At 38.9% G+C, this 27,891-nt stretch overlaps 1 protein-coding gene across 4 annotated transcripts in view; it reads left to right on the forward strand.

Annotated features, from left to right (window-relative positions):
* Nucleotides 1–27,407, forward strand: part of PLCL2 (phospholipase C like 2) — a 103,928-nt gene extending 76,521 nt beyond the window's left edge. For 2 of the 4 annotated variants that reach the window (XM_056336133.1, XM_056336136.1), the window contains exons 5-7: nt 2,093–2,168; nt 16,691–16,800; nt 26,132–27,407. In XM_056336133.1, coding sequence (XP_056192108.1) covers nt 2,093–2,168; nt 16,691–16,800; nt 26,132–26,311 — 366 coding nt within the window. In that variant the 3' untranslated portion in view covers nt 26,312–27,407. Of the gene's footprint in view, nt 1–2,092; nt 2,169–3,691; nt 3,732–16,690; nt 16,801–26,131 lie in introns of those variants that run through there. The other 2 variants (XM_056336134.1, XR_008821452.1) reach the window with 2 other exon arrangements.
* Nucleotides 27,408–27,891: the final 484 nt, after the last annotated feature.

The raw sequence follows: 27,891 nt of genomic DNA on the forward strand, positions 1-27,891 counted from the left end.
TCCTTTTTTTTTATGAACTCTGGTCAAAAGGGTTCTCAGGTGAAAGGTTTCTTACTAACAGAGAATCCTACTGCAGTCCTTATTATTATGTATTAGCATACACAAATCTGACAAAACAAGAGCCATACATGCTCAGCATTTCATTTTTCAAGGTGATTCTCCGTGCAGCAGAATCTCAGTGGAGGATGCTTTACATCATCCTTTCAGCTAGTAAGCAAAATAACATCAGTTATTGCAAGTACATTTGAGGCTGAATGCGGCTGTTTTCGTTCTCTTCATTTAAGTGCATTACAGAAGCAAATGTGTTACATGACATACGTATTGAAACACGTAAAATCCTTGCCTTTTAGAAAGCAAATTTATGGTGGCTGCATTTAAATTTCTGAATACTGTTTCAAAAACCGAATGGTAATGAAACATAGTGAAATGCAGCTTTCTCCTTGACGGATCAGGAGCAGTCAGGTTGCAGTGCTCCCTATAGAAGCCTATCTGGGTGAAATACAGTATTCTCTCATTTAAGTATAGTTCTCTCTAAAAACGTCGTCTTCAAGTTGTTACACCTAATTATTAATCAGCATAAATCTACTTATAGGCAGTCTTTGCTTGAGTAAACATTGACATATATATTTGAAGAACAATCCAGTTTAAAATGAGTGAACTAAAGTATTTCACTTGCAGCTTAGTGACCTGATCAAGTTATTTTTTCCTCATATGCTATAATTCACAATTTTTTTAAACCGACATAATACAAATCAAGACAAATAGATACTTTGAAATTAAATACAGATTAATCTGGATGTGAAGATTAAATTTTCCAGTATGATGACCTCCATATACTCTACAGTTGCTTGTTCACGTGTTTTTTATATGTAGCATAATTTTCTTTATCATTTTATATTGAAATGATAGAAACGGAGGTAGAAGGATTTTTAAATGCTTTGTTATTTACTTAAATCAGATTTTTGTGTAGCTGAAAATAAGTCCTTCGGGTAGTTTACATCTCTGCAGCTGTTCTTCTTCCTCGCTTGCACACTTGCCATGATAAAAACCTGAGGCTTACCTGCCTGCTTTTCCAAATTGATTTACACCTCACTTAGAGCAGCGTTCACAAAAACAGCTTCAGTGTCACTCAGCTGGAGAAGGCTCCTTCTAATTTGTGTGAGGAAGGGCTACTGCAGTCCTGCCTCTTAGAGTAATGTTTCTCTGAGGAAGAGCATTAAGAGAGGTTTGGGTTTTTTTCGCTGTAACAAGGCACATTCCTGCTCATAATAGCAACTGTGGTCTGCTAAGGAAAAGAAAGTTCCACATGAAGACCCACATAAATAACATGTCAAACTTAAGTGATTGTTTTAGTGGCAAGAAAACTGCATGAGTGGATACCAGAGACATCAGCGGGTAAGGTGTGAAGCGAAGGTGTTACCTCTCAGTACATACCCTAGGCTGAAAAGTCTGCAGAGTTCCATCTGAATTGGTGTGCTTTAGCTGAGCTTCCATGAAAAGGCTTTTTGTTTGGAAGGATCAGGTAAAGCACTAATTTAGTTTCCTTATCCTCCAGTACCAGCCTTGAGTGATGTGTTTTCCTCCATAGAGTGCTGTCTCATACATACATACGGGTCAAGCCACAAAAAGGGAAAATGTAGAAGGAGCAAATCTGGAAGAGCAGTGGGATGATCCCTAGGAAAAAGGAAGCACTGGGTGGTGAGTGGTCATCATCCTGAATGGCAGAGAGAGTGAGGAAGAGGAAACCTGCCTCCAGGTTATCTCACTCAAGCCGCCAAAACTTAATTACCTGGTATATAGTTGTATAATTTTCACTTGTTTTGGTAGGCGATGAATTATGGATGAGACATTTTACTTCAGTGTTCACACATCCCAGCCCAAAACCATCGTATTTTTCCTGTCTTTATGCTGCATTTAGAGCACTTCTCTGCGTGGTCATGACCAGGAAAATGAATATATTCATTATGTTAACAAGAAACACTAGATTATTGTTTCGAGTTCAAATTTAAGCATCTTGTACAGATTAAAAATTTTCCAATAAAAATTGAGTTTTACTGATATTTCTGTATATTGTAATTTATTTTCTCTACAGATGATTCAGACCATCAGGACTGTAGTTGAAAATACAGATAGCTTATATGAGAAGATTGTACAGTGTCAGAAAGCAGGTAAGTACAAGCTGTTCTTTAAAGATTTTATCAAGAACTTGCTGTATGTTTCTTAATTTCCCAAAACTTGTAATTGGGTTTGTTTATTCAACCATAGCAAAAAAAACCCCCAAACCAAACAACCAAACAACAACAAAAAAACTCAAAAAAAGAGATTCTTGTAATTTGGGCATATACAGTAACAGTGAAAAGGACATTTTAAATCATAGAAATCAAAGAACCATAGAATTGCCTCTTGACTTTGGAAATGGTGAACATTTTATATATGGATAGTAGCTTGTCAATGCAGTGATTTCCACAAATGCAAACACAGGATTGCAGGAAAGAAAGAGAATGATCTTCCTTTAGGATGAAATTTTTTAACCATTTGCTCCTATCTCCTCTTCTTCCTTTTTTGTCATGGTAGCATAATGTTTTCAAGAGCCTTGGGGAAGTACCTTGCCTTCTGATAATTACATGACAGTAGTTCTGATTTTTCTTCCCTGTGTTTCTCTAGATCTGTTGGGTGGATACCCTCTGGTTCTGTTGATTCGTTACTATTTTATCTTTTCAGAGTAAAACTGGTTTTACAGGCACGTCTTCTGTGGCAGGCTTTTCATACCACATGTGCTCATAAAGTCTGTTTTTTAAACTTTGTAATGACCTCTTGGTCCCATAGATTCTCTGAAAGTTTTCCTGTTTTGATAACTAACTTTACAATCTGTTTCAAATATTTCTTAATCCCTTCACAAATTCCCCCTTTTTCACCTGATACACTGTAATGGAGGTTACCTTCTATTTTGGATAGCATGTCTGACCTTGCTGTTTAATCACGCTTGATCTTTTGATCTTTCTTAAGGATTTTTTAAACAAGGTTATAAATTTGCTCAGAGTAATGATGCATTGCGTTTCACATCAGAAACAGAAGTCTGACGGGGTTAAAGTGTCTACAACTATGTCTTGCATGACTCAATTGGGACAAAAGCTTTTTATATACAAATATGTTTTTACCTATCTGATATTCAGCATCCTGCAGCTCCCATCATCTTCCATGATTTGCTTCCATTCTTTGAGCCACTTCTCTGTTGTCCTGTAAATTTCAGTCTTGTCTCTTCATTCTCTTTTCCTGCAAAGAAAAAAGTCATATTCTTCTACCCTCACTCTTCCGTTACAAACTCTTTTCTGCTAGCAGTACCTTCAAACTCACATGAGCAGCAGGAAGGCTTGGAATATCTCGATCTAAGCTTTATTCACAGCGCACGTTCCTTAGACTCCGTGAACTTTAGTCAAACCACAGAACTGTCAAAATACTTGAAAATTTGAGTTTGTTCTATTTACTTCAAGCTGTCAAACATAAATCGTTATAAATACCGTGTGTGAGAAAATAGTATTTCACATAGATTGTTGGTAAATACAGGCGGTTGTCTGAAATACTGAACGTGAAATCCATCATGCTGCCATAAGGACATTGTCTTCTAGACTTGTACGCTTACTTCTTGAATCATCTCCCATTTTTGTGGTGATAGTGTGCCGTATTTTTTTAGATTAATCAGTGTCTCTAGCAGTTCAGATCCTTGGTTAGAGGTAAGGCAAAAGCTAATTGCCTATTTTACCTCTTTTTTTAGAATTGTTGCCGTATGTCTGATTTTCTCAAGTCTTACAACCTTGTTTTACATGATGTGCAGCTGGGTTCAAGAGTCCTTTGTTTAAGAATGTTAAAGACTTTAAGCCTACGCTAAACAGCAGAGATTTTGATCTCATTTAAATGAGAAACCTCCAGTATGGTCACATAAGCCTAAGTATGGATTATGTAATAGATCCTGCTATTTAGGGCAGGTTCAAGGTACTTTTTAAGATGAATGAGCTGAATTGAAATACCTTTTAATACCAATAGTTTTCAAAGATTTTCTTAAGATTAATTGATCTCATGATCTCAGTAGATGCTACTCTGTTTAATTCTGAGTAAAAGTTTATGTGTTTTCCTGTGTAGTTTGTTGATAAGGAAAAAACAAAATTATGCCCTTGTCTGGGCTTTTTTGTTCTGTGCCTCAGAGAGTGAAAAAGCTGCTAAGATAAGAAGAAATACTGAAGCTGCCAATAAGCAGTATATTTTTGTTGTCATGAACAGGCTTATAAGAGAATTCTGTTAAATAGACAAAGTGGACTTGCTCTGTTAAACTGTTTTCTAACTTGAGTTTAATAATAAGACTTATAGTCTCCTTTAAAATTCAAAACTAACTTTAAAATAAATGCACCATTACTTCTTACTTAGGTTGATGGCTTTTTTAAATAAGCCATCTGATTCTTGAGAGGACTCTTTTCAGAATTCAAGTTCTTTGCTATTAATATTCTCTCAGAACATTTAACTGTAAACTTTTTTCCTCATTTTGGTTCTTAAAAATGAAAGCATATCAAAACCTCTCAGTTTTCTTCGTATCAATGTATTATTTTCAGCTCAGCATGTTCTGGTTTTATTTAAGTAGTTACTGAAAGCATTTTAGATACATTAATTAATTAAAAGATATGGGAGCATAATATTGCTTTGGTTCCCACTGTACCTGTCATTCTTTAAGAGAATTAAGAAAAAAATCTGCATAACTTCAAGTTGATTGCAGTGCTATTTATTTTGTTGCTATTAAGCCAGCTAAAGGTCCTGTGAGAAAATAGAATGTAGGCACTAAAGGGCATTTAAAGATAATCCAGACCATCTCCTTAATCTGTTAAAAGACCTAAAGTGCTCCTGTATCTTCTCTAGAGTAAAGGATTTGAGTGTCCAGGTCAGCTTACCCCATTCCTAGCCTCCTTGTACCCAACTCACATCATTCTTGTGCTTCTCTTTTGAATCTTCTATTGCATTCTTTTGCTTTATAATTTAACTACTGCCTGAGCTCTTCAGTGGTTAAAAGAGAACCACAGCTTAGGAATTCATTTTGGTGTTCAGCAGTGGGAGCTCAAAAGGACATGTGATAATCCAAGTATTCATTAAATGATCAGGGGGGCAAACAATGAGTGAACACAGGTGGCTGGTGGCAAAGAATTATTGAACGTCATCATATGTAGGTATGGCTGTGGAACAGTAAGGCGGATCTTGTGACACTGAGAATTATAAAACAGTGTGTGAAATGTAACACTAGTAAGGGTCAATTAATGTGTGTAGGTGAAAAAGTAGCTTTGACTTGAGAAATGGTCTGTAAGATTTCTGTTTCCATTCAGGAGATGAAGTCACTGTGCAGTTCTAACAGTGTCAGCTCATTGCTGGTATCATGTATAAATATGTGTTCCAGCATAACTCAAACCACTTTTTTTTCTGTATTTTAGAGGTGTAACCTTCCCTAGTCATCTGTGCAGCCAGAACCCTTGTTCAGGTTCTTACCTTCTGGGATCTCAGCTACACTGTGCTTTTCCCTGAGTTTGACCATTATAGTTTTGCTTTATGTATGTTATTTTCCTGGCTGTCATTTTGATGATGTCTGTCCCTGTGTTCGTTTCTACACTTGCTGCTCATCGTACGTTAGGACTGAGCTGCTTTCACTTCCCTTGTGTTGGCTCATTTGGTAGCAAGAGTTTGCACAGCCTGATGGATTGTCAGCCGTCGTCATGCTCTCTGTCATGTTGTCCCACAGGCTCACTGTAAACATCCACCAGGCTACTTCCTTTGAATTGCTTTTAAAAGTTATCCCACAAATATAGCTAGATTGACACATGTCCTCCTACCACCTTAACCAAAATAGTTTTCATGGCTTCCTTGTACTCCCCACTCTTTCTTTATCCATCTGTCCTCATTTTTGCCTCGTCCTTTGATTCTAAGTTGTTGGAGCAGGGACTGTCTTACTTATTCCATCCGTACAGTGACTGGAACAGCAGGGTCTTAGTTTATTAAATAATGCAAGTAGTAAAAGACAAAAAATGAGTACATTTTCTAACACGTACTCCAAAGCAGTCCTTGAACAGTGTCAGAAACAGGATACAGTTTCAAGAAAGGGAATGCCCAGCCATTCTGGCTGCTGTCAAAGATGAACAAGATGCACAATATCCATTGGGAAAAGGCATGTCTGAGCTGCATACAGAAAAAGGTTAGGGTGATGGCCGTTCAAGCACTCCAAATACTTCTTGTAGTTGAGAATTAAAAGTAATAAAATCATTTTTGTTCAAATAGCTGTTACTCATTTCCCCACTGTTACTGCTGAAGGTTTTCAGCAAAGTGATAGTTTCTTTTACTATTTGTTCCTTTTATTTTGCATTCTAAGTCAGTTTTTGAATTGGCATCCAACAAAACAAAGCATGTAAGAGGCAGAAAAAGTCATATTCTGTGTTATGTGTTATGTACAGATTAGATGATGTTAATAGAGGAAAAGAAAATTTATATAATTAGATCCTGAGGAGCACTTTCAACTGCGTGTGTAGGCATGCAGTTGAGTTTTTATTTGAACACTGAAAGGGAATGACTAAATCGTTTGTTCCCAACATTTTTGTAGTTATCCCCGATTTGAAAGGAATTTGCAGTGTTCGTGGTCTGGTACTGTAGAGTTTGCTCAAGTTCAGCAAAACTTGTTAATCCATGTCTGCTGAAATACTGCCTCTCATCAGGAAGTCTTTGCATTTAATCTGTGGCTTCGTCTGTAGGGAGTGAAGAAATGCTGCTTTATCCGTTACCACTGGACTTTCTAACTGTGCAATATTTAATGTGTTTGACTGCATCTGTAGGACATGGTGATCTTCAAGTTTAATCTTAAGAATTGCGTCCTTTACTATATTTTTCATGAGGTTCACTGTTAAAAGTAAACAATGTACAGTACTTAACACCTTTACATAAACTCAAACATCATCTGCTGTGACTAAAACAGCACTTTGAAGCCCCTCACAGCCAGTCTCCATTCTTCTGAAATACCTTCTTTTTCCTGTTTTCTCCTTGTTCACATATTTTCTAAGCCAGGTATCGAATTGTTCTAGCTCCTTTCTCCACACATGTCTCCACACAACATAATTTTGAAGCTTTATTTAGCACGATAGGCTGTCTCCAGTAGTTAAGGAAAGGTGTCAATAAAGGGCATATTCAGGGAAGTCCTTCTCTTTATATGTCTTAACTTTCTTTATGTATTCAGTCCATCATTTTTATCTGTTTTATTCTTTCCTATTTACTCTGTCAGCTCCATTATTATTTTTTTTTCCTTATTTCCTTCCTATTTGTCCTTCCTCGGATAATTCCACTAAGAATCTCCAGGTACATCTCCACAGCAGCTCAGGTTATATGTCATTGCATATAGTCCATGGCCCTGTAATCCTGTTCCTCTCCTATGTCTTGAATAATCTTGAAGCGACATTCTACTAAGGGGAGGCAGGGAGTGAGGAGTTGCACTTAGATCAACTTAGGTAGCATTGTTTGAATAGATGATCAAGTTTTTTTTCTTTATGCTCAACTCTCTCTCCATTGTTATTCACACTAGTCATACACCATACTTTTCATATTTTGCTCCTCGTACATAGCTTACCATAATACCTTTGATGGTGGTGTTCTTTTTGGCGGTCTGATCTATTTTGCACAAGGGTGGATGATTCCTAGGATACATCTCCCATACTTCTAGGTGTTCTTAACGATATCACTTGCTGCTCCTAGGGCAAACACTTAAAGTAACACAGACCTGTATTGTTCTCCTGGGTTTGCCCCTTCACATGAAGTCTTTTTTTTCCCCTACTGTTAATGCAATTCTAGCCCAGTAAAAGATCAGATTGTATCAGTGATGACTATCTAGAGTCACATGTTCAACTTTCAGCAACCTCAGTGATCGAAAGACTAAAAAATTTTGTGTGCTGGAAATCAGAATAACATTGTAAGAGGCTCAAATAGAATTCTTGATTTTAAGTAGCCTTTCCCAGTACAGAAATATTTACAAAATCGACGTTATGTTAGCTTGTAGCTCATATTTTTAGCAGTTGCCTTCTACTTGCGAAAATGACTGAAGAGACAAGATTAATTATATCTCTTTAAGATATAGAGAAGTATACTGTAGTGCACCAATACAGCAAACATTTTATGTACTAAGAACTGCTCAAAGGCTACATAGTTATTCTAACTACAGTCTAATCCAAAACGGTAGGAAAGTACGAGGAGTCCGTTTATTCCCCTGTGTGTTTTCTGTATCTACATGTGACAAAATAACTAGTACAACAGCTGTTGACTAAGACTAACCAACAGTTCCAACCTATCCATAGACAGGGGTTAAGAAAAAGCAGAGGTGTTATAATCAGTATGGTTGAAGACAGATTTTGTGACATGCTATATAAGCTGAAGTGCTGAGAAGTTGAATGGGTTTTCTGATACACAGTCCTCTTCTTTATATTTTAAACAGTAACAACAAATCCCAAGTTATATACAGATGGGGAAATGGCTCTGGGTTTGAATTAATTGTATTAATCAGGCAATTTCTAAGAAAAAGGTACCCAGTTTCTCCGGTGTAGAAGGTGGGGAAATTACATTCCTGTGTAAGCAGAAGAGATAGTAGTTACTATTGCCAGTGGAACAGTGTGGGCTTAGTGGGATCTGAAGACTGGGAGAAATTATAATGTGCCATAAATCAATGTCTTTATTAAGGCTGCTTTCAAGCATTCAATAAAATCAAGGTGTTTTTTTTCCTTAGACTTCGAGATCTCTTGAGGATCAAGGCTGATAAATAAAAGATGGAAATGGCAGTCTGTGGAAAAAAATCCTCTCCTTTGTAGCTCTATGTTTCTGCCCTTTATTGACAGCATTAAGGTCCATTCTCATATGTGGTAGTGACTTAACTTCACCTACATTCAGAAATGTAGCCCATCTTAATGGAGGACTGTCCTTGTGGAATAAAGTTTTCCATACATTGGGGGTGGAGTATAATGAGTCCTCTTCTCAGAACAAACGTTTTAATATTTGAGGGCCTGGTTTTCTGTGTATTTTGTCGGACTGCTGTTTTGAGGGTTCAGAAAAAGTGGTGTGTGTGTGTGTGTTTTATGTGTTTTGTAGCTTGATACTTCTTCTGTTGACTTTGGTGCCCAAGGTTAATGTTACATAGGAGTGTTTTTAAAAGTGTTTGAAGAAGGTGGGGCTGGTTACTTAATTCTTGGAAGTAACCCGAGTCTTAATTAAATCAAGGCCAGATGTCACAGATGTCCTCTTGGTAACTTCAGAACAGTGTAAGCTTGATGCTGCAACTACTTTGAGTCTCTTCTGACAGTGGTTCGTAAAGAAGTTGGCGATCATCTTGTGTCATAAGTGATTTTCCAGCATGGAAGTGTCTTACATTGAAAACTGAATTACTGTGAGTGCGCATGGAACTGGATGAGTCTTGACTGGAAGAGTAAATACTAATACAGTCCTTGTAGAGAGGATTGCTTTCAGCAGGCTGCAATGCCATTGTTGTTTGGGATGTTGGGATAAGAAGGTTATCTCAGGCATAGAATTTGTCATTGCTATTTTTAAAGAATTAACAGGGCAGCAGGCACCAAAATGTGTTTTTAGCCAGCTAAGTAGAGGCAGTACATGGCTGGCTGTGTTTGGGGAACATTTCCACTTGCTACAGAGATACTGCACATTGCCAAAAAAGTTGAAATAATTAAAAAATACTGGACAACTAATTTAGTTAATGTGTTATTTCGTCAAGTATTAATCTAAATATTTGGAATGCAAATAATTCAGACCTGGAGCTTCCTGAAGCTGAGGCACAGCACACTCAGAATCTGCAAAGAAATTCTCTAGTTTTGATGTAAAATATTGTGGGTGACTTCAGTGGGAAGCAGGTGCTTGGAAGTACTTGTGGATCTACTCCTTGTTCCTGTTAAGACGCAGCTTTTGCAGTTAGTAGTGATACTTAGATAATACAGAAGTGCTCTAAGTATTAAATTATTAAGGTTTATTTTAAATCTTTGTGTGTTCTGTAAGCAAAATATGTGAGAATTTAGAAGTTTAGTGACTTCTGTTGCTTCTCTACCATGACTTACTTGAATTATTTTTGATGTGATCTGGAAGCCAGACTTCTTTCCCAATCACTTTTCTGATAAACTTCATTTTAAAAGGAAATTGTGAGGTTGAAACACCTTAATGCTCAGGAATATGATCTGAAATAAAAATATTAAGAAACTTATTTAATGATGTAAAAAATTAATGCCCCCTGGCTTTCAAAGATGTGGCCAAATGTAGCAGTTGTATGTGCGGATTAAATACTTACACGTGGAAATGAGTAGTTAAAGCTTAAGTTTTTTCCTAGAATTCTTTCCTTTCCTATATTAATATTCCTATATTATATATTTCCTATATTAACCTACACAGTGTAAGAGGAAACATTTTAATATATAAAGTGCTTTCTTGGATTTTTTTTTTCTTGTAAAGAACAAATCGGTGTATGCAAATTATTCACAAAAACTTTGTAATGATTCAAGATGAGCATACATAGTAATTGAGCTGCATTATGTGATAATCTAATCAAAAGCTGTATAGTATTTTCCCTTTGCATTTTAAAAATATTTAATGTTTATTTCTTTTTTCTTATTTACTTACTACTCTTTTGAAAAGTATTCTGTTTGCTTTTAAATCATGCTCTGCCAAGAATCAAATAAAATATATTTGGCTTGACTGAATTTAAGTGCTGACCCGCAGTATTATCAGTGTGTACTTTGGATTGGTGTAGACGTAAATGTTCCATCAGAATATGCTAAGCATAAATTAATGAGGGTTTGAGGTCTGACATACAATACTGTTGAGAGAGGTCATTATGCAGCTGGTTGAGGAAACACAGGACTGGAAGGTCCTGAAGTCTACTTCCAGGTACAGTTTTTGAAATTGATCATATCAAGCTCTATTGTAAAATGAATATGAGTCTTTGATTTGAGTAATTTTCTCCTTTTCAAGGCTGCTTACAGAACCACATCCAAAATGGTTATAAATTTTACATAAATTCCAATTTTACTGATGGACATTCATCTTAATATTGTCCTCTAGCTGAAATGATTCTTTGATGTCCAAGGCCTTACCTGACTGATGTGTATCTAGAGAGCAATTACTCCTCTCTTGGTTTTCTTTTTGCTAGACTAACCAAGCAAATTTTTATTAGTCTCCTCACATCGTGATGTAGGGATCCTACTGCATTGAGCAGCTTTATAGCACTTGTCCTCATGCTGTTTGAAGTTATTGAAAATGGGACGAAAGAATTGTATGTAACATTTCAGAGGAGCATCTCGGATGGTAAGGTATTCCCAGGAGGTATGGAAGTGTTAAAGCCATCTAATCATTCCAGGGTTGGGGGAGAGAGAGGGGAAAGCTGAGACAGCCATGAAACTCGAACTAATCTAATCAGCAGTGGGGAACAAGAAAGTTATTCAGCACTGAACCTGCTGTTAAATCATGGTATTGCTATTTTGTTAAATTTATTACAGTGTATTTACATGATTTGCAACAGTTGGGCTGAACATTTCGCTGAAAAGCTGGTCTTTAACATGGAAGGCTTGAATCAGATTATGAAAAATGGAAGTGTCTTTATTGTGCAAGCACTTAGGAAATTGTACGTCTTCTGTCAGCTAGCCCTTACTTGTGGTGGTGCAGGGGTGACCAGACTTCTTAACACACTTCCAGACACACGAAGGACATGAGAAAATGATTGGGGAAAGTCAGCATGGATTTCCAAAGGGGCAATCAGACCTAACCAACCTGACAGCCCGGTGGAGAGCAGAGCAGTGGGTGTCTTTGATTTGAATGCATTGAGACCTTCAGCGCTGTCTCTTGTAACGTCCTCACAGACAAACTGATGAAGTAAGTGGAGGCCACACAGGCGGGCAGTGAGGTGGGCCGAGAAGTCACGGACCAGCCAAGCTCAAAACATTGTGATCAGCAGCATGAAGTCTGCCTGGAGGACAGTCGCTAGCGGTGTGCCCCAGGGGTTGATACCGGAGCTACTACTGTTTCAGTGTCTTCAGCAGGATGACGGGGCAGAGCGCATCCTCAGCACGTTGGCAGAAGACACCAAACTCGGTGGAGGGTAGATAGAGCAGATGGTTGTGCTGCTCCTCAGAGGGACTTTGGCAGGTGGAGACATGGGTGACAGGAACCCCATGGAAAGGGTCGAGCAAAGGGAAGTGCCAGGCCCTGTACCTGGAGAGGAATGACCCCCTGCACGCACCAGTACGGGCCGGAGGCTGACTGGCTGGAAAGCAGCTTCAGAGAAAAGGACCCGGGTGTCCTGGTGGACAAGAAGTTGAACATAGCTAAGGAAGTGCAGCGCCGGAAGACCGAGGGAGGTGACCCTTGTCCTCTGCTCCACGTTGGGGAGGCCTCAACTGGAGCGTTCAGTCCAGTTTGGGGTTTTCCTGTACAGGAAAGGTATGGACTTACTGTCCAGCGTAGGGTCACAAAGAGCATTTAGGGGAGTGGAGCATCTTTTGTGTGAGAGGCTGAGAGAGTTGGGATTCTCCAGGCTGGAGCAGAGAGGGCTCGCCACGGACCTTGGCTAGTCAAACACTGGAAGAGGTTGCCGAGTCTCCATCCTTGGTGCTATTCAGCACCCAGTGGGACCCAGTTCTAGGCAACCTGCTCTACCTCAGCCTGCTTTGAGCAAGGAGGTTGGACTAGACGATCTCCAGAGGCGCCTTCCAACCTCAGTGATTCTATGTAAATCTTTAATGGAAAGAAATTTTTATAACTGAGCTTTCTGACTCAAGACAACTGTCAGTGATCACTTCGTTATAGTTGAATACATTTGTGCAATGGACTCAAATTAAAACCCAGGAAATCCCATCTGAACAGAATAACATACATCGTATATACTCTTCATGATCACTCAGAAACTTGTGGATGATATCCTTTCTAAGATCTGCCAGTATAAATGGAAAACATAAGTAACTTGCTTTTTTGATCAAACAGGTGGTACATGGAGAAATACATTAGGAGTGATAAATCAAGTTAGTAGTATGGCTGTTATCATCCAAGAACTCTTGGACAGCTCAAAATTACTAATACTATTAGATGTAATTAAATGTTATAAAAGTGATTTCTTTTCTGTATCTTAATGAGAGCAAGAGCTGGATTTTTACTTGAAAGGAGATAGAAGATTCTCTGTATTTATTAGGAAAATTCATTTAACATCCAGTTTTCTTTGCAAGCATGTCTTAAAGGCATGTTTACATGAGTTTATGTGGACATATTTTTTATTTTATTAGTTTAGCTGTAAATTAAAAGCTTTTTCCTCTTTTATCTGTTATCTTTGAACTAGTCAGTTTCATTTTGGAATCTGATGTGTTATTACTTTGCCACTATTAATGTATGAAATAGTTCCAAGGCAAAATGCAAGAAAACCAAGCAGGGACATAGAAGAGGATGATGTATTCATCAAGAGATATGTATTCAACAGTTAAATACTGCGCTGCATTCATACTCTAAAATTAAGTTGTCCGTATACTCTGTAGTGAATGCCATTCATTCCATTCCATTAAGCAGGTGGAGAAACTGAAACTGAGAGGTGAAATAATCCAATTCAATTTATCAGGCAACCTAGTAATAGGAACAGAAATAAAATTCAAATCTACTTGGTTCTATGTTTAGGCTTAGAGTAGGATAGCTTTAGTTTAGCATGATGATGATGAGGAGTTGGCCTATTCAGTACATAAGAGATCATAGAATCACAGAATGGTTTGGGTTGGAAGGGACCTTAAAGATCACCTAGTTCCAGCCCCCCTGCCATGGGCAGGACACCTTCCACCAGACCAGGCTGCTCAAAGCCCCATCCACGCTGGCCTTGAGCACTGCCAGGGATGGGGCATCCACAGCTTCTCTGGGCAACTTGTTCCAGCATCTAGCCACCCTCACAGTAAAGAATTTCTTCCTAATAGCTAATCTAAATCTACCCTCTTTTAGTTTAAAATTGTTACCCCTTGTCCTATCATTGCAGGCCCTACTACGAAGTCTGTCCCCATCTTTCTTATAAGCCCCCTTTAAGTACTGGAAGGCTGCTGTAAGGTCTCCCCGGTGCCTTCTCTTCTCCAGGCTGAACAACCCCAACTCTCTCAGCCTGTCTTCATGGGAGAGAGACTCCAGTCTGCTGATCTTTGTGACCTTCCTCTGAACTTGTTCCATAAGGTCCATGTCCTTCTTACACCGGGGCCCAAGGGCTGAACGCAGCGCTACAGGTGGGGTCTCACAAGAGCGGAGCAGAGGGAGAGATTCACCTCCCTTGACCTGTTGGTCACCCTGCTTTTGATGCAGCCCAGGATTTGTTTTTTCTGGGCTGCAAGTGCACATTGCTGGGTCATGATTGAGTCCACCAACACCCCCGAGTCCTTCTCCTCAGAACTACTCTCAGTCCTTTTTCCATCCAACCTGTATTGATACTGGGGGTTGCACTTGCACGTGCACGTGCACTTGGCCTTGTAGAACTTCATGAGGTTTTCTCGGTGTTGAGGATAGTGGGGTGATTAGTGCTATTTAAGCAGGAGGTGCTTGTTTGTTGAGGGTTTACATGTGTGTGCCTGGTAGGATGACCTGACTTGGTTTCATCTTCTGGAAAGGGGCAGTGGGATTTTGTTGCTAACCGCCAGGTGTGTTTAGCTGGAGTGCAGTGGCTTTGGCAGGACAGAAATGTAGTGTACGAGTGTAAAGAAGGAAGAGACTCACGGCGGAAGGCAGTCAGCGAGCCAGAAAGGAGCTTTTCTGGCTAGCACAATAGATGGTCACCGCTGCCTGCGTTTAGGGTACTCGTGACTTTGGATATGTAAAAGTAATCTGAAATCTGCAAAGCACCAATTTCACATCGATCATGCAGACCCTCGGCGTTATTCTTAATCTCTCTGGCTGGCTTCGTTCCAAGGTTATTATCGATCACTAATGCCCACGGATTTGAAGAGCAGTTCTAAAGATGGAAATGAGGCACAGAACTCCAGAAGTTTAGCAGTGTAGTCTCATAAGTCATGGTACAGATCAGAAAATGTGTATTTTCATGGTGGCTTTAGGAACTTCTGTCATAAATACGGATCTGCGCATAATTTTCCCATGATCCTATTGGGAGTTTATTGTTTTGGATGATGTGGACAGGAAATGGATACTTAGAAACTGATGGATGAAGAAACTTTTAATTCCTCACCTGATTAGAAATCTGTTTTGGGGAAAAATAATATGAGTGGTTTACTTGAGGCTGTACTCTAAAGGCAGAGGCAGAGCTATGAAGCGTTTGAAATAAAAATGATACAATATTTTAATTCAGGGAAAATACTTGTTGTTTATTTTCCTTGTAGTAAAATTGAAAATAGTAAGAAAAGCTGAAAAGGACAATGATGTCTTTCAAATGAATTTATGAACAATTTTTAAAGTGTACAGATACATATTTATGGGAGTAAGGTAAGGAATATACAAATAAAACATTCAGTCATATTTCTTTCTTGTAATGAGGCATGAGTGTGGGGTAGAGAGATTATGAAGAACAGGTAGCATAATGTCCCTAAAAGTCAGTCTACTCTAGGACCGGCAGCCAACAAAAGTTCGTATGCTTATTCCATGATAATTACATGTATATTTTGAAGCACAGATCCTCACTGGGCAAATAGAAGATCTCAATCAACACAGTCAAAATTACAATGTCTACTTAAGGTATAACTTGGTTTTAATTTCATAGGTGTAAGTCAAAACCACTTGCCAGCTTTTGCCCTCAAAATACCCTTTAAATTATTCTGAATGAGATCCTGAGAGCACAATTGAATGTATGACTTCTATAGGAGATTTGCTGTAACCCATGTTGGGTTGATGTGTGTACCTGTGGAAGGACATTTTACTTCCCCTCTAGGAAAGAGACTGTTCAAATTTATTTTTCTGTGACTTGTAACAGCAGCATGGAAAGCAAATTATTGTTCTTATATCTGTGCAGTGTGCTGGGTTAAAACTAAAGTTTTGGTCACCCTTCTCAGTGTTTAGATCAAGCTAATCTGAATTTTGCCAGAAATTTTTGGTCTGGAGTTGGTCGGATACAGGTTTTGTGGACACAGTAGTTCACGCAGGAGTGGTAAAAGGTCTTTGGTGGTTTACTTGGCACTCCTCCTTCACAGTTACGCCTCTTCTTGTCAGGGGTAAGGGGAGAAGGTTATTTTCTGGGCTGGCCCCAGCATATAAGCCATTAGCTGGACAACTGTGATGTAAATTCAGTGCATAAAAGAGCAAGGAACAAAACAAATTTGTTGGGATAGACTATTTCGTGAAATTACTGTTTCCCTCCTATAGCAACTCACAAAAAGGTTTTTACATATGGTGCAACAAATACAGGTGTGCTTAAAGAAAATTTTTATATAGTAAATATTTGCTTGGCTCCATCTTTGTGTGGCAGTGACCCAAGAAGAACCTCAGTGTGCATTTTGGCTTAGAGAGATTTTATATATTGGCATGTTGTATAATGTCACACATTATTAGATCAGATACATTTGTGCTTGAAGAATAAAATTTCTTCAGACTATTTCACTGGCCTTTTTCCTTATTAGATTCAAATCACTATTTCTGTGATCACAAAAATGCATTAAAATAGATTCTATATTCCTCTTATTCTCCACAGCGATGGAGTTTCATGAAAACCTGCACAATATAGGAGCAAGAGAAGGCTTAAAAGAAAGAAAACTGCAAAAATCAGTAGAAAGTTTTACGTGGAACATTACAATTTTAAAGGTAATTTGCCTTCCTTTGTTGGTTAGTTACTGTATTTTTCCATTCATAACTGACATTCTAATATTGTTACTTTTCATTATTCTGTGTCACAGTGCAACTGGATTTATTCACTTCTGTAACCATATTCAGTTTAATTTATATAACTTGAAAACACAGCAGGCTTTCAATGTGAATTTTTCTTCTTTTCTTTTGTTGGGGGGGTTGTTTAATTTAGTTTGTCTGACATTTTCTTCTTGAAACCTTCTAACGTTAACAGGATCTGCTGTAATCTTGAATACAGGGTTGAAATAATGACTATTGATTCTGTGAAGCAACTGGGGCTGCGAGGATGCTATGCCACTGTTTAAACCCTGATTTGAAAGGGAGTAAGAGTGTTAAGGTTAATGCAGTTATTGAAAAACAAAAGGGAAGCTATTGCTACCGCAGTCAATGATGAATGGTACATACAAATTATGTTATTAATCCAGATTGAAGTTGCATGTTTGTGAGCTGGAGATTTTCTTTGCATTTTGTCAAGTGCATTTGCTTATGTTTTGACACAACAGTAAGTGGTGAAGCATGAAAAAGCTTTTAGCATGTCGTGGTTTAACCCCAGCCAGCGACTAAGCAACATGCAGCTGCTCACTCACTCCCCCCGTAGCGGGATGGGGGAGAGGGTCGGAAGAGTAAAAGTGAGAAAACTCCTGCATTGGGTTAGAGGCAGTTTAATTGGTAAAGCAGAAGCCGTGCACGCAAGCAAAGCAATACAAGGAACTCATTCACCACTGTCCATGGGCAGGCGGGTGTCCAGCCAATCCCCAGGAAAGCCGAGCGCCATCATGCGCAGCGGTTACTTGGGAAGACAAACGCCATAATGCCAAATGTCCCCCCTTCCTCCTTCTTCCCCCAGTTTATGTACTCAGCGTGATGCCATATGGTACGGAATATCCCTTTGGCTGGTTCGGGTCAGCTGCCCTGGCTGTGTCCCCTCCCCATCTCCCGTGTCCCTCCAGCCCTCTCGCTGGCAGGGCCCAGGGAACTGAAAAGTCCTTGATTTGGTATAAACATCCCCCAGCAACAACCAAACCCATCCGTGTGCTGTCGGCGCTGCTCTCACACCAGCGCCAAAACACAGCCCTGCACCAGCTACTGGGAAGAAAACTATCCCAGCTGAAACAGGGACACAGCGAGAGACCCTCAGGAAACGAGAATGTAGAACACTTCAAGTTTCTTGCTGATGGTTTTTCATCTCAGCAAAGTATATAAAAATTTATAGAGAGCAAAACTGCCTCCCTTAATTTATTCCCTTGATACTGTCTTTCTAGCCCAAATTATTCAAGTTTTCTGTTTACATCCACTAATGAGTTCTTCTCTCCCACTCAAATATTTCATCAATACATTAAACTATAAAGTCTGTTTTAATTATAAAGAAAATTATTTTCTCCCACATATTTTTTTTTGGTTTTAGTTCTTACTGAAAACACAATTCTCTGTCACCTCTTCTTACAGTGAACTACTACAGAAAAGCAGCAATACACATGTATTTCTCCTGCTTTCCGTGCTGCTTTCAGCTGTTGAGCTTTTCATGGTGTTGCTTGGTGCTCCAGTCCCCCTTGTGTTACACTGCACAAATCCCGTGCAGGGGCAAATCAAAACCAGGTGAAATTTACTACAGTGTGTACAGTTGATCCGTTCTAAAAAATATGCATTCAGGTTCTGCTTATAGGTAAAAGGACCAGATGGACTAAAAATGGACTAAAAAAACCCCAAACACTTTTCCTTTATTAGAGCGGAGTTTCTTGAAGACAGCGTATGGGGATGTGTCAAGTACCATTCCTGTGCTGCTTGAAGGATAGGAGGGGAGTCAGTTCAGCGGGTCTGGGCGAATGTCAAAGAAATAAATTCTTATCTCTTCTTTGCTTTTCTGTCAAAGGTTCCAGACATCAGCTTGGATAGGCAAATCTATTTTAATGCTGCCTGAAACAGCAGTACCTTTGCTGCATCTCTGCTTTCCATTCGGAGCATAATGGTTAGGGGGGGGAGAGGTTTGCAGTTGATAAGCGACTGAAATGTGAAGTCGTGATTTCTGTGTAATCAGAGAACCCACGTGGAAGATGTGGCTCTTCAGAACGCTGAATGGCTTTTGTGCATATCCTTAGGATTAACGTAATTATGAAGTTAGAATGCCTTCCTTTTGAAGAGATTACTGAGAAAATATCTTCAACATTGACTTGGATTTTTTTTCTACGTGCAGATTAAGGTCCTTTCTATAGGAGGTACAATTTGTCACATAGTTAAACACCTCACCAATCTTTTTGATAAAGTATTAACCAGTCTGTTGTCAAAACTTTGTCAGGAGGTATTAAAGAAAATGCTGGTAGGTTGTTACATCTTAAAAGTTATTTACAAGTATTACAGTTCACATAGGCATCCATCAAGTGCATTTAGATGTGCAGAAAGTTAGAGGTTGTCATTTATTTGAAGTAACGCATTGAGGTTTTTCACTCCAAACTCTTAATTATAGGCTATAACCACAGCTTCTCTTGCATTACACAGTTAAATAGAAAAAGTTTATCAGTTTCTAAGACACTGCTCTTCCTGTCTGAAGAAAAAGACTTGCAATCATAATTTTCTAATCCTATGTTTTTCAATTTCTGTTTTTCCAGTTCTCTAAAAACCATGGGAGGACAGGAAGTGAAGGCCTACATTTTTTAGAGTAAAAAACGATCAGGAGAGTGACAGTCTGAGCCGCTTTCTTTTTTATTTTTTTTTCCTGTTGAATTCCCTGCCTGTGCCAAAACAACTTCCCTCTTGAACAGCAGAAAAATAAACCCCTGTCTATTCAGTGGCTCCAAATTTTGTTGTTCAACAAGCAATATGGTTGAGCGACAAACACACCAAAAGCAGTGCCATGCATAGATGGATTAAACTTTCTATTCTTGTAATTAAGAACAGTAATTTACATGGTCTCTTGGCTATGATTCAGGAATTGCTGTGTGTGGCTCTGAACAGCATTACTAAATAAATCTGCATGAGCACCATCCTCAGCTCCCTCACAGAGGGATCACAGAATGCTCATATGGTGTGGCTGATGTATTTTCCAAACCAATTAAGCTGCATTTTACCCTCAAGGTACATATTGGTTTGGGTTTTTTTTTTCAATTGGGACATTTTGACTGTAGTTGATGCAATGGAAAGTTTGATAAAATAAAAAAATTGACAGCTTAATTCTAGGGGAACTTGTTTAGGACATCTGACATAGCTATTCAATATCTATATGAGAGTGTGTGGGCACACACGTTACAGTTACTATTTTAGAGGATTTTATTTTTCCTAACTTGAAGCCATGAGGCCAAATTTATTATTGGTATAGTATGTTTGAATTCAACTGAAATACCTCTAATTTGTGTATGTATATACGCACATGTTCCCATTATTATGCACCCCATATGTGCACATACAGATGTTTGTTTAACTTCAGAACATCACTTAGAGTAAATTTAGTCTGCTTTAGTGAACTTTGTTGCCTCTCAGAGAGATGTAGAGGTTGTACAGTGTTAAATATTCCTTTCTTTCAAATAGAGGGAGTTTGCGAGATCATTTGCTAGTAATTTATTTATTGTTATTACTCAGACTGATAGCGCTCATATTTTCTAAACTTACTTAATCACATTTTCTGTCAGGAAGAGTACACAGTGGAATAAAGAAAATTGCTCTAAAGTGCTGTTGCAGCAAACTCCTACAAACAATCTAATGTAGCAATTTACAGACTTCTCTGACATAGCAAAACTTTGGAAAAAAACCTTTGTAGGCTCAGAATTTGAGCTGCTCATAGAAAGAGCATAATGGCATCTTTAAATTAGTCTTTGCAACAAAGAGCTGTCCTAAACATATAGGGAGGAGAGTTAAATGGAAGTACTCTGATTCAAAGTGGGGCTCCTAACTCCAGAATTTGTTAGATGATGCTTGTCGGCTGTGAGTTTTTAGACATGTCACATTAGACATCACAAATTACTTTCTCTTGAAAGCAAGCCCAAGGCATGTAGTTCGTGGCGTCTGTTACCTCTGTAATGCCATTGGTTCTGCACCTACATTATTTTTATAAATGTATTTATAAATGGACTATTCAAGGTACTTAGAGGGGTGCAGCTGCTAGCTGCTGCCTAGTCCTGTAGGTACTCAGAAAACCTCCCACGTTGCAGTTCAATTTAAATATCTAAAACTACTAGTCTCTTGGTGTTGCTGGACTGGTGGGATTTTGGCTCCTAATTAAACCTATATTTAGAAGTTAGGAAGTTAAGTCCTTTTTGTCCTGATTCTGTAAAAGCTCCTGGAGCACACCAGCTGCGCATGGAGCACTGCAGTATATCCCACTGTCCCTAGCAGCCACTGCTCAGAGAAACAGTTTGAGAAAGGGGTACTGGCTTATTTTTTCTGATGCGAGCTTTGTGTCCCAGAAACTGAGCTAAAGCCCAGTAATTACTGTTGCAGTTTCTTGGGATTTGTGGGGGGAAAGGGTGCTTTTGCAGTTATTTCAAATGTCATCTCTACGGTTTTAATTTAATGCTCATGCACTCACTGAAGAACCCGATAACCAAAAATCATGAGTAAATACATACCAGATTATACAGGTAGCTGTGCTGAGACACAGTGTAGTTTACGCTATATCCTATTGTCTCTGAAATGATATAATTTCATGGGTATGAGAACTGATAGGAAGCATTTTGATTTTGTTTTTAATTACCTTTCAGGAGCTATGATGTAAAAAACACTGCCTCTTAGCCAAAAGCTTCAAAACAAACTGAAGATGTTTAATGTTGATTTAAAAAAAACAACAACCAAAACAGAGTAGTTGATGCAGGCATATTGGGACAGAGAGGTGTGAAGGATACTGAATTGGGCTTCCACATTAATTCACTTCCTTTGTTATTGTTTATTAAAAGCTTAGGAATGAATATCAGTGTTGTTCTTTGATGTTTCTTAAGGTCTTTTTCATGTCTGCCTGCAGAACAGCTTGGTGCTTCATTCTTTTTCTGAAGCTTGTAGACATCAATATGTGAAATAGGTATTTAAGTTACATAGTGCTCGGCGCTGTTTGTGATTTTTAACCGCAGGGAACAGAAGGGAGCAGCGTTTGCTGCCTGCTGCTGTGAGGACAGTGCTTTCTCGGTGCTCTGCACTTGGGATGTGCAAGACCTGTATCAGTCCTGTTCCCAGATGGGAATTACCACAAAGTGCTGGGAGTATATTTGAATTTTATGGTGTGTTTGCCAGACAACACTAAGGACTAAATTAATTTACATTTTGACTTATCTGAGGTGAAAGCCTGACATAGCAAGAAACGTTTGGGTGTGGTTGTGCAGCTGCTCCAGATTCCAGCATTGAGTTGTCTTCACGAAGCAGCTTTGTTTCTTTGAATGGAGGGTTTTTTTTTTTTAAACTTCCTGATGATAAATCTGCTTGACTAAGGTTTGAGCTGTTGATAGGTTTCTTTTATCATTTTATCATAGGGCATTTTATCAGAGCGAGTAGCCTACAACCATTTGGGCCTGGTAAGAAGGTGAAAAGGCACCGAAGTAGTCCGTAGATCTGAGAGATTCCTGTGTTCCAGCTTGTAGTCAATGACTGTATTATTAACTGACTTTCAAAATCAATGGCACCTACTGTGAAAATCAGTATCTCAGGCAGCTACAGAATGCGTAGACTATAAAGAATTGAAACTTAATCTTGAGAACCCTTGGGCAAGAGACACTTGATATACAGCTAGAAGGAAGGTCTTTGCATTCTTTTGATTAAGTGCGTGGGGGCAACTTTTTCAGATCTGGATGACTTTTTAACTTTTCTGCCTTTTAGATGCATTGTATTACCGTTCAGCAGTGTTCACTGTGACTACAACTTGAATTTTTAAGATTCACGCTGCTTTTTTTCCCGCAGCATATGGCTTCACGATGGCACATCAACAGAGCTAGGTACCTTACATCAGTTGCACAGACATCTCTCACTTGAGCTTGTGCTGCATTTGGTAGTAGTGGTTGGCTCTTCTTTTATCTTTGGATGAAGGCATGCCAGCAGATAATGACAATGCAGTTGGTTGCACAGACATTTTTCTGAGTTCAGTGGCATTCAGAGATCGATTGCTTCATTCTAAGTGTTAGAGAGTCGTGTACACAGATTGATTTTTCTGTTTCACCCTGGTCTAAACTTGATCCCACTTGGCCAAATCTGTTTAGTCTGAACCCACTCTTGTCTGCAATAATCCAGCCCCTTATCCCAGATCCTCTCTTGTCTACAAAGTTCATCTTCCCTGATTAGTGTTGTCCAGACACTTCCAGTTATCTGCTGAAAATCCAGACATTCCCGCTAACCCCTGGCTTCCTCTTTTCCCTCTCTCTCTTGTTCAGTATTCTGTTCCCACCCTGCGACTAATTTTCTCTTCTGGCAGTTCTTGTCATTGCTTTCCAGGTCATACCGTCCCCACTTTGCCTCCTCTAGAGGTCCTTCCCAATGAGTGGTAATTTTAGTTTTCTCATCACCTTATCGGACTTCATTGTATTCTGCAGTCTTTTTCTGCTCTGCATTTTTTGTTTGTTTTTCTCTCTCACCAGCTTTTAGTCTCATTACCAAGCTCTCTCACTCCTTGTTAGTCCTTCTACTTGTCTGTCATTTTCAGGCTTCTTTCAAAATGGCGGGGTTTGTCAACCTGTTTTCTTTCTGTATTGTAATCCCAAATGTTGCCTCAGTCTTTTCTCTTTCTCCACTGACCCTGTGTGATCCAAATTCAGCCTTGTCGCGGTGTGTTTGGTTTTCATTATTTCACAATCTCCTCTTTCAGTAGGACCTAGTCTCTACTTTGTCCAGCAGTCCACTACAGTCCAACTTCCCTTTCTGCAGCCCTAGACTGATAGCCAGGTCAGTCCCAGAGATCACTCTTGCCCCTTCATCTTGTCCATCTGCCTCCTCACCGGAGTCCCTGTCCCAGGATCTTCTTCCCGCTCTCCAGTCAGCCTTTTGGACTGCCTGCGTTGGCAACCGAATGTTGGTGGCAAGAGAACTTGGAGAAGCCATGCAAGAAAACCCCAACTTTTTCCTCTAATGCATATTCATTATTGTGTGGGAATGGAATATGCATTGTCTTACCACATTGCTGGAGCTGTCAAGAGATGAAGAATGATTGAGAATGAAAGCCTGAGTGATTGTACTAACCACGTTCAAAATCTGATTTTTGTTTATTAAAAGCTCGTAACTTGGAACCACTACTCTGGGTCCCTGAAGTCATTTGAATTACAAGTCCCTACCTCAAGTGGGAGTGTGGAGGGAAGGATGGAAGATTGTTAAAAAATTCTGACAGCATTTTTCTGTCTGTTCGCAGAACTCAATGAACCATATGGATGAGATTAAAGAATAATATTGAACTGTAATAATAATAAAATCTGCCAATGGCAGAAATCCTGCGTAGAAAGTGTCAGCTCAAGTAATTAGTTTGGCAAGCATATAGGCAACTGAAAGCAAATTTTTTTTAGATGAGAAGTTTTGGGCAACCTTATTAATAGACTGTTGCTAGCAGCTCTGCCTATAATAAACAAATCGATTAAAATTCCAGAACTATATTCTACTAATCCATGTAAAGTGGAACTTGGGCTAGCAACAGATGCACTCCAGATATGACTCATTTAGTCTGCTGGAGTGTTTTAAATTAGCTTTTAGTTGTTTGTCAGTTTGGAAAAAAGTATGTGATTTAGAAAAAAAAAAAAAAAAAAAAAAGCCCTGGTTTTCTTTAGAAGAAAGTATTACCAAAGCTTGTGCTGCCATTGGTGAATTTCTGGATTTTTCTCCTGTCTTGTAATCAGAAAAAAACCCCGCTTTGGCTGTCGTAATCTTGGACAAGGGGAGGGTGGGCACTATTTCTTTGAAGAAAGCAATATTTGTTTTCTATTTTTGTGCCTCAATTGCGTGGTTTATTACTTCATAGGATAGTAATTATGTTCTGAGTTGCTAAAGAAGTAAAGCTGAAGTATCACACCGAGTGCACACGTGGTTTTGTCTGACTGCTGTTCTACCTCTCCTTTATTTTTTAAATCAAAAAAAGTTGGATTTCAGCCTTATCTGGCAGAGGAGGAGAGTCAACATATCTGTTCTGTCTCCAGAAGAGATGTAAGCATCTCTTGAAGAGAAGCATCTGTCAGGAGCCAGAATCTACACAGGACAGACAGGAGTACTCCAATTGCAGGAGAAGTTGCAGTCGGTTGTTCATAACCTTGTTAGACGTTACAGGAACTGACAGTCTCAAGGCACTACAGTACCTGGGGTTTTTTGTGTGTTTGTGTGTGTGTTTCATGAAATGAAAAAATAAACTTTATTTATTCTTTCATTTCAGTTGGAAATGACACTGTTTAAGATCTGCTACTTCTGAAGCTTTTACCTGCTTTCCTGTGAGCTGTGGGGCTGTTCTCTTTCAGGAGTGCACACACAGTGCGATCACTTTGGCCCTTACAGATTTCCTGCGTGTGTTTGCGAGCTTTTCTGCGCTCACCGTGTGCTACGGCACTGCTCGTTCCCTGCGTACGGGCAGGCAGGCAGGGGATGGCTGCGGGCAAGGCAGTCTGTAATCTGCTCATGACAGCTGTTGCTGTTTGAGGGCTTTAATCAATACAAAGAGATGGAGTAGCTAATACTGCAGGACAGAGCCAAGTCACCTGTCTGGGACAGTTTCTCTAACACCTTTACCGAAAACTTAATTACTCTGAAGTGTAAAAGTGCAAGTGAAGAGGGGTAGCAATAGCACTGAACTGCAAACAAGCCTGTGAAGTCTTTGTCATCACTGTCCTTTTTATGTGTTGCTTGCCAACCTGTATTTTTGTATTTCATGCTTTGATAAACATTGATCCTTTACCATGCTGCTGTTGAATGAATCACATTGCTAGGGAAAAAAATTTCTAAGAACCAAAAACCCCAAATGGTTTAATAGCTCCCTGAAGTATTAAAATCAGCCTTCACAGTTTTCTTTATGCAGAAACATGTATAGTCCCCATGGATTAAAATTACAGCACAGATTACTTTCGTGAAAACTGTTAGGTAGAGATGATCCCAACCCCTTTATTTATGCAGTGGGTTGGCTCCAGAGAAAGCCAAGAGCTTGTTTCTTACTAGCATCAAATAATCCAATCTTGAGGGTTTTTTTGGCTTCTTAGGGAGAGGTGTTGGGGGTTGGGGTTTTTTTTTGCGTTTTTTTTTTGAGCGGGGCAACTCTACCATTAATGTGAAACAAACAGAACGGGGGTGGGGGGGTGGGGGGGGGGGGTGAAGAAAATCCTAGCATCAGTTGTGTATTCTAACTACATTTTTCTTCTTACAGGGACAAGCTGATCTTCTCAAATATGCTAAAAATGAAGCACTGGAGAATCTGAAACAAATCCATTACGCCACTCTTTCGTGTGGACTCAATAAACCAGGCACTGAAAATGCAGAAATCTCAAAGCCCCGTCGAAGTCTGGAGGTCATACCTGAAAAAGCAGGTGATGAAAATGGAGAATGAGAGAACGCTGTTCTCGTAATTATGGAGTTTATAACTCTGTGACCAATCGTAGCTGCGTAGGACATTTGCTTTGCACTTACTGTTGGAAAATATTTGGAATTTTTAAAGCACAACTGGAGAAGCTAATTACAATCTATTGAAACTGTGAATGTATGTAGCAGCTCTGCTTGTGAAGGCAATGATATTGTGTAACATGGAAATTACATTATTGGCCACAGTATAGTATATATGTAAAAGATACTGTAATTCAGTAATAGCGTGCTGAAAAGTTCATTATAGTGCCATAGGGAAATGGCTATTTTTGAAATGAGCTATAACTAGACGGAAATCAGTGGACAAAATTTGACAAGATGCCTTGATTTTCAAGTAATTGGATGCACAGGTCCTTTATTTCTTTGCACAATTTGTGAATTGTGCTAGTGAAGTGAATTACTTTTTTGAAAATCAGGTCCAAAAAGGTAGAATCCATATGTTTCACACTATATGTAATTCAGCCGCTCGGATAGTTGGGTTTGACGTGGTATTGATTTTATTGTTGAGCCATAAATTAAGATGAGAATGTAATCAGACAGTGATCGCTGACTTCAGTGCACTATAGGAGAGCCATTATGTAAAAGGAAAATGTGCAATCAATCTGATAGCCTATGTCGGAAGAAGATACGTACCTATTTTGCCTAAGATCTTCTGCAAATGTGTGTAGATAATGTGACCAAACTGCAAGCAAAATGTTGTAAATAGTTTTTCATTTTGTGAAGTGAAGTGCTCATATAAAGAAGTTTTATGAGATTGCTCCCAGACAAGTAAAGCTTTTAACTAAATTTTAACTTTTTTATTTTTCAAGTATTTTCTTCCTCACAGAATAGGTGGTATGTCAATAACCAGGTTTGTCAAAAAAAAAAAAAAAAAAAAAAAAAAAAGAGATGTTCTGGTTCTGTTTTGTTTTTTTGACAACATTAGGTAAAGGTATTGTAGCTGATATGCCCATTGTAAAATGACTATACCAACCTAGAGTGTCCTCCTACTGTTTCTGATTTAACAATAAAATGGACTATATAATTACAGAAGCTAATAAATTGGAAGAAAACCAAGCAAAATCCTACAGAGATCAAAATACAGTTTTTGTTCAGTTGCGGGGGAAAAGGGGAAGATGGTGATGTCTGTTGAAAAGTATTGTTTTAATTAGAGGTCTTCCAAGACATGCGTTCGACACTTGATTTTTATTTGTTTCACCAATTCAGGGTCCAGTTTCTGCGTTCAGATTGTAACAACCATCTATGTGTATATAACACCCTGTAGAAGTCAATGGAGCTCTGACCCAGAACATCAGCATACTTGCACTTAATCTGAATTATTAGGGCCTTAACTTTGTAATGACTAGGAAATTAATTTAAAGAGGGGGAGAAAGATGAAAACTATTTGCATAGTAAATGTCATATATTGAGCCTGCACTTTTAAATGTCAAACTGCTTGGGTTAGGAGCAGTTTTAGAAGGTGCTAAGCTCTTTCAGTGTCTAGTGACAGATTGTATGCCTCAATATTACAATCTTGCCAGGAGCCAGTTCTGTTCTGTGTTGCACAAA

This window comes from Falco biarmicus, chromosome 4, assembly GCF_023638135.1.
Source record: "Falco biarmicus isolate bFalBia1 chromosome 4, bFalBia1.pri, whole genome shotgun sequence".
NCBI classification, from domain to species: Eukaryota; Metazoa; Chordata; class Aves; order Falconiformes; family Falconidae; genus Falco; species Falco biarmicus.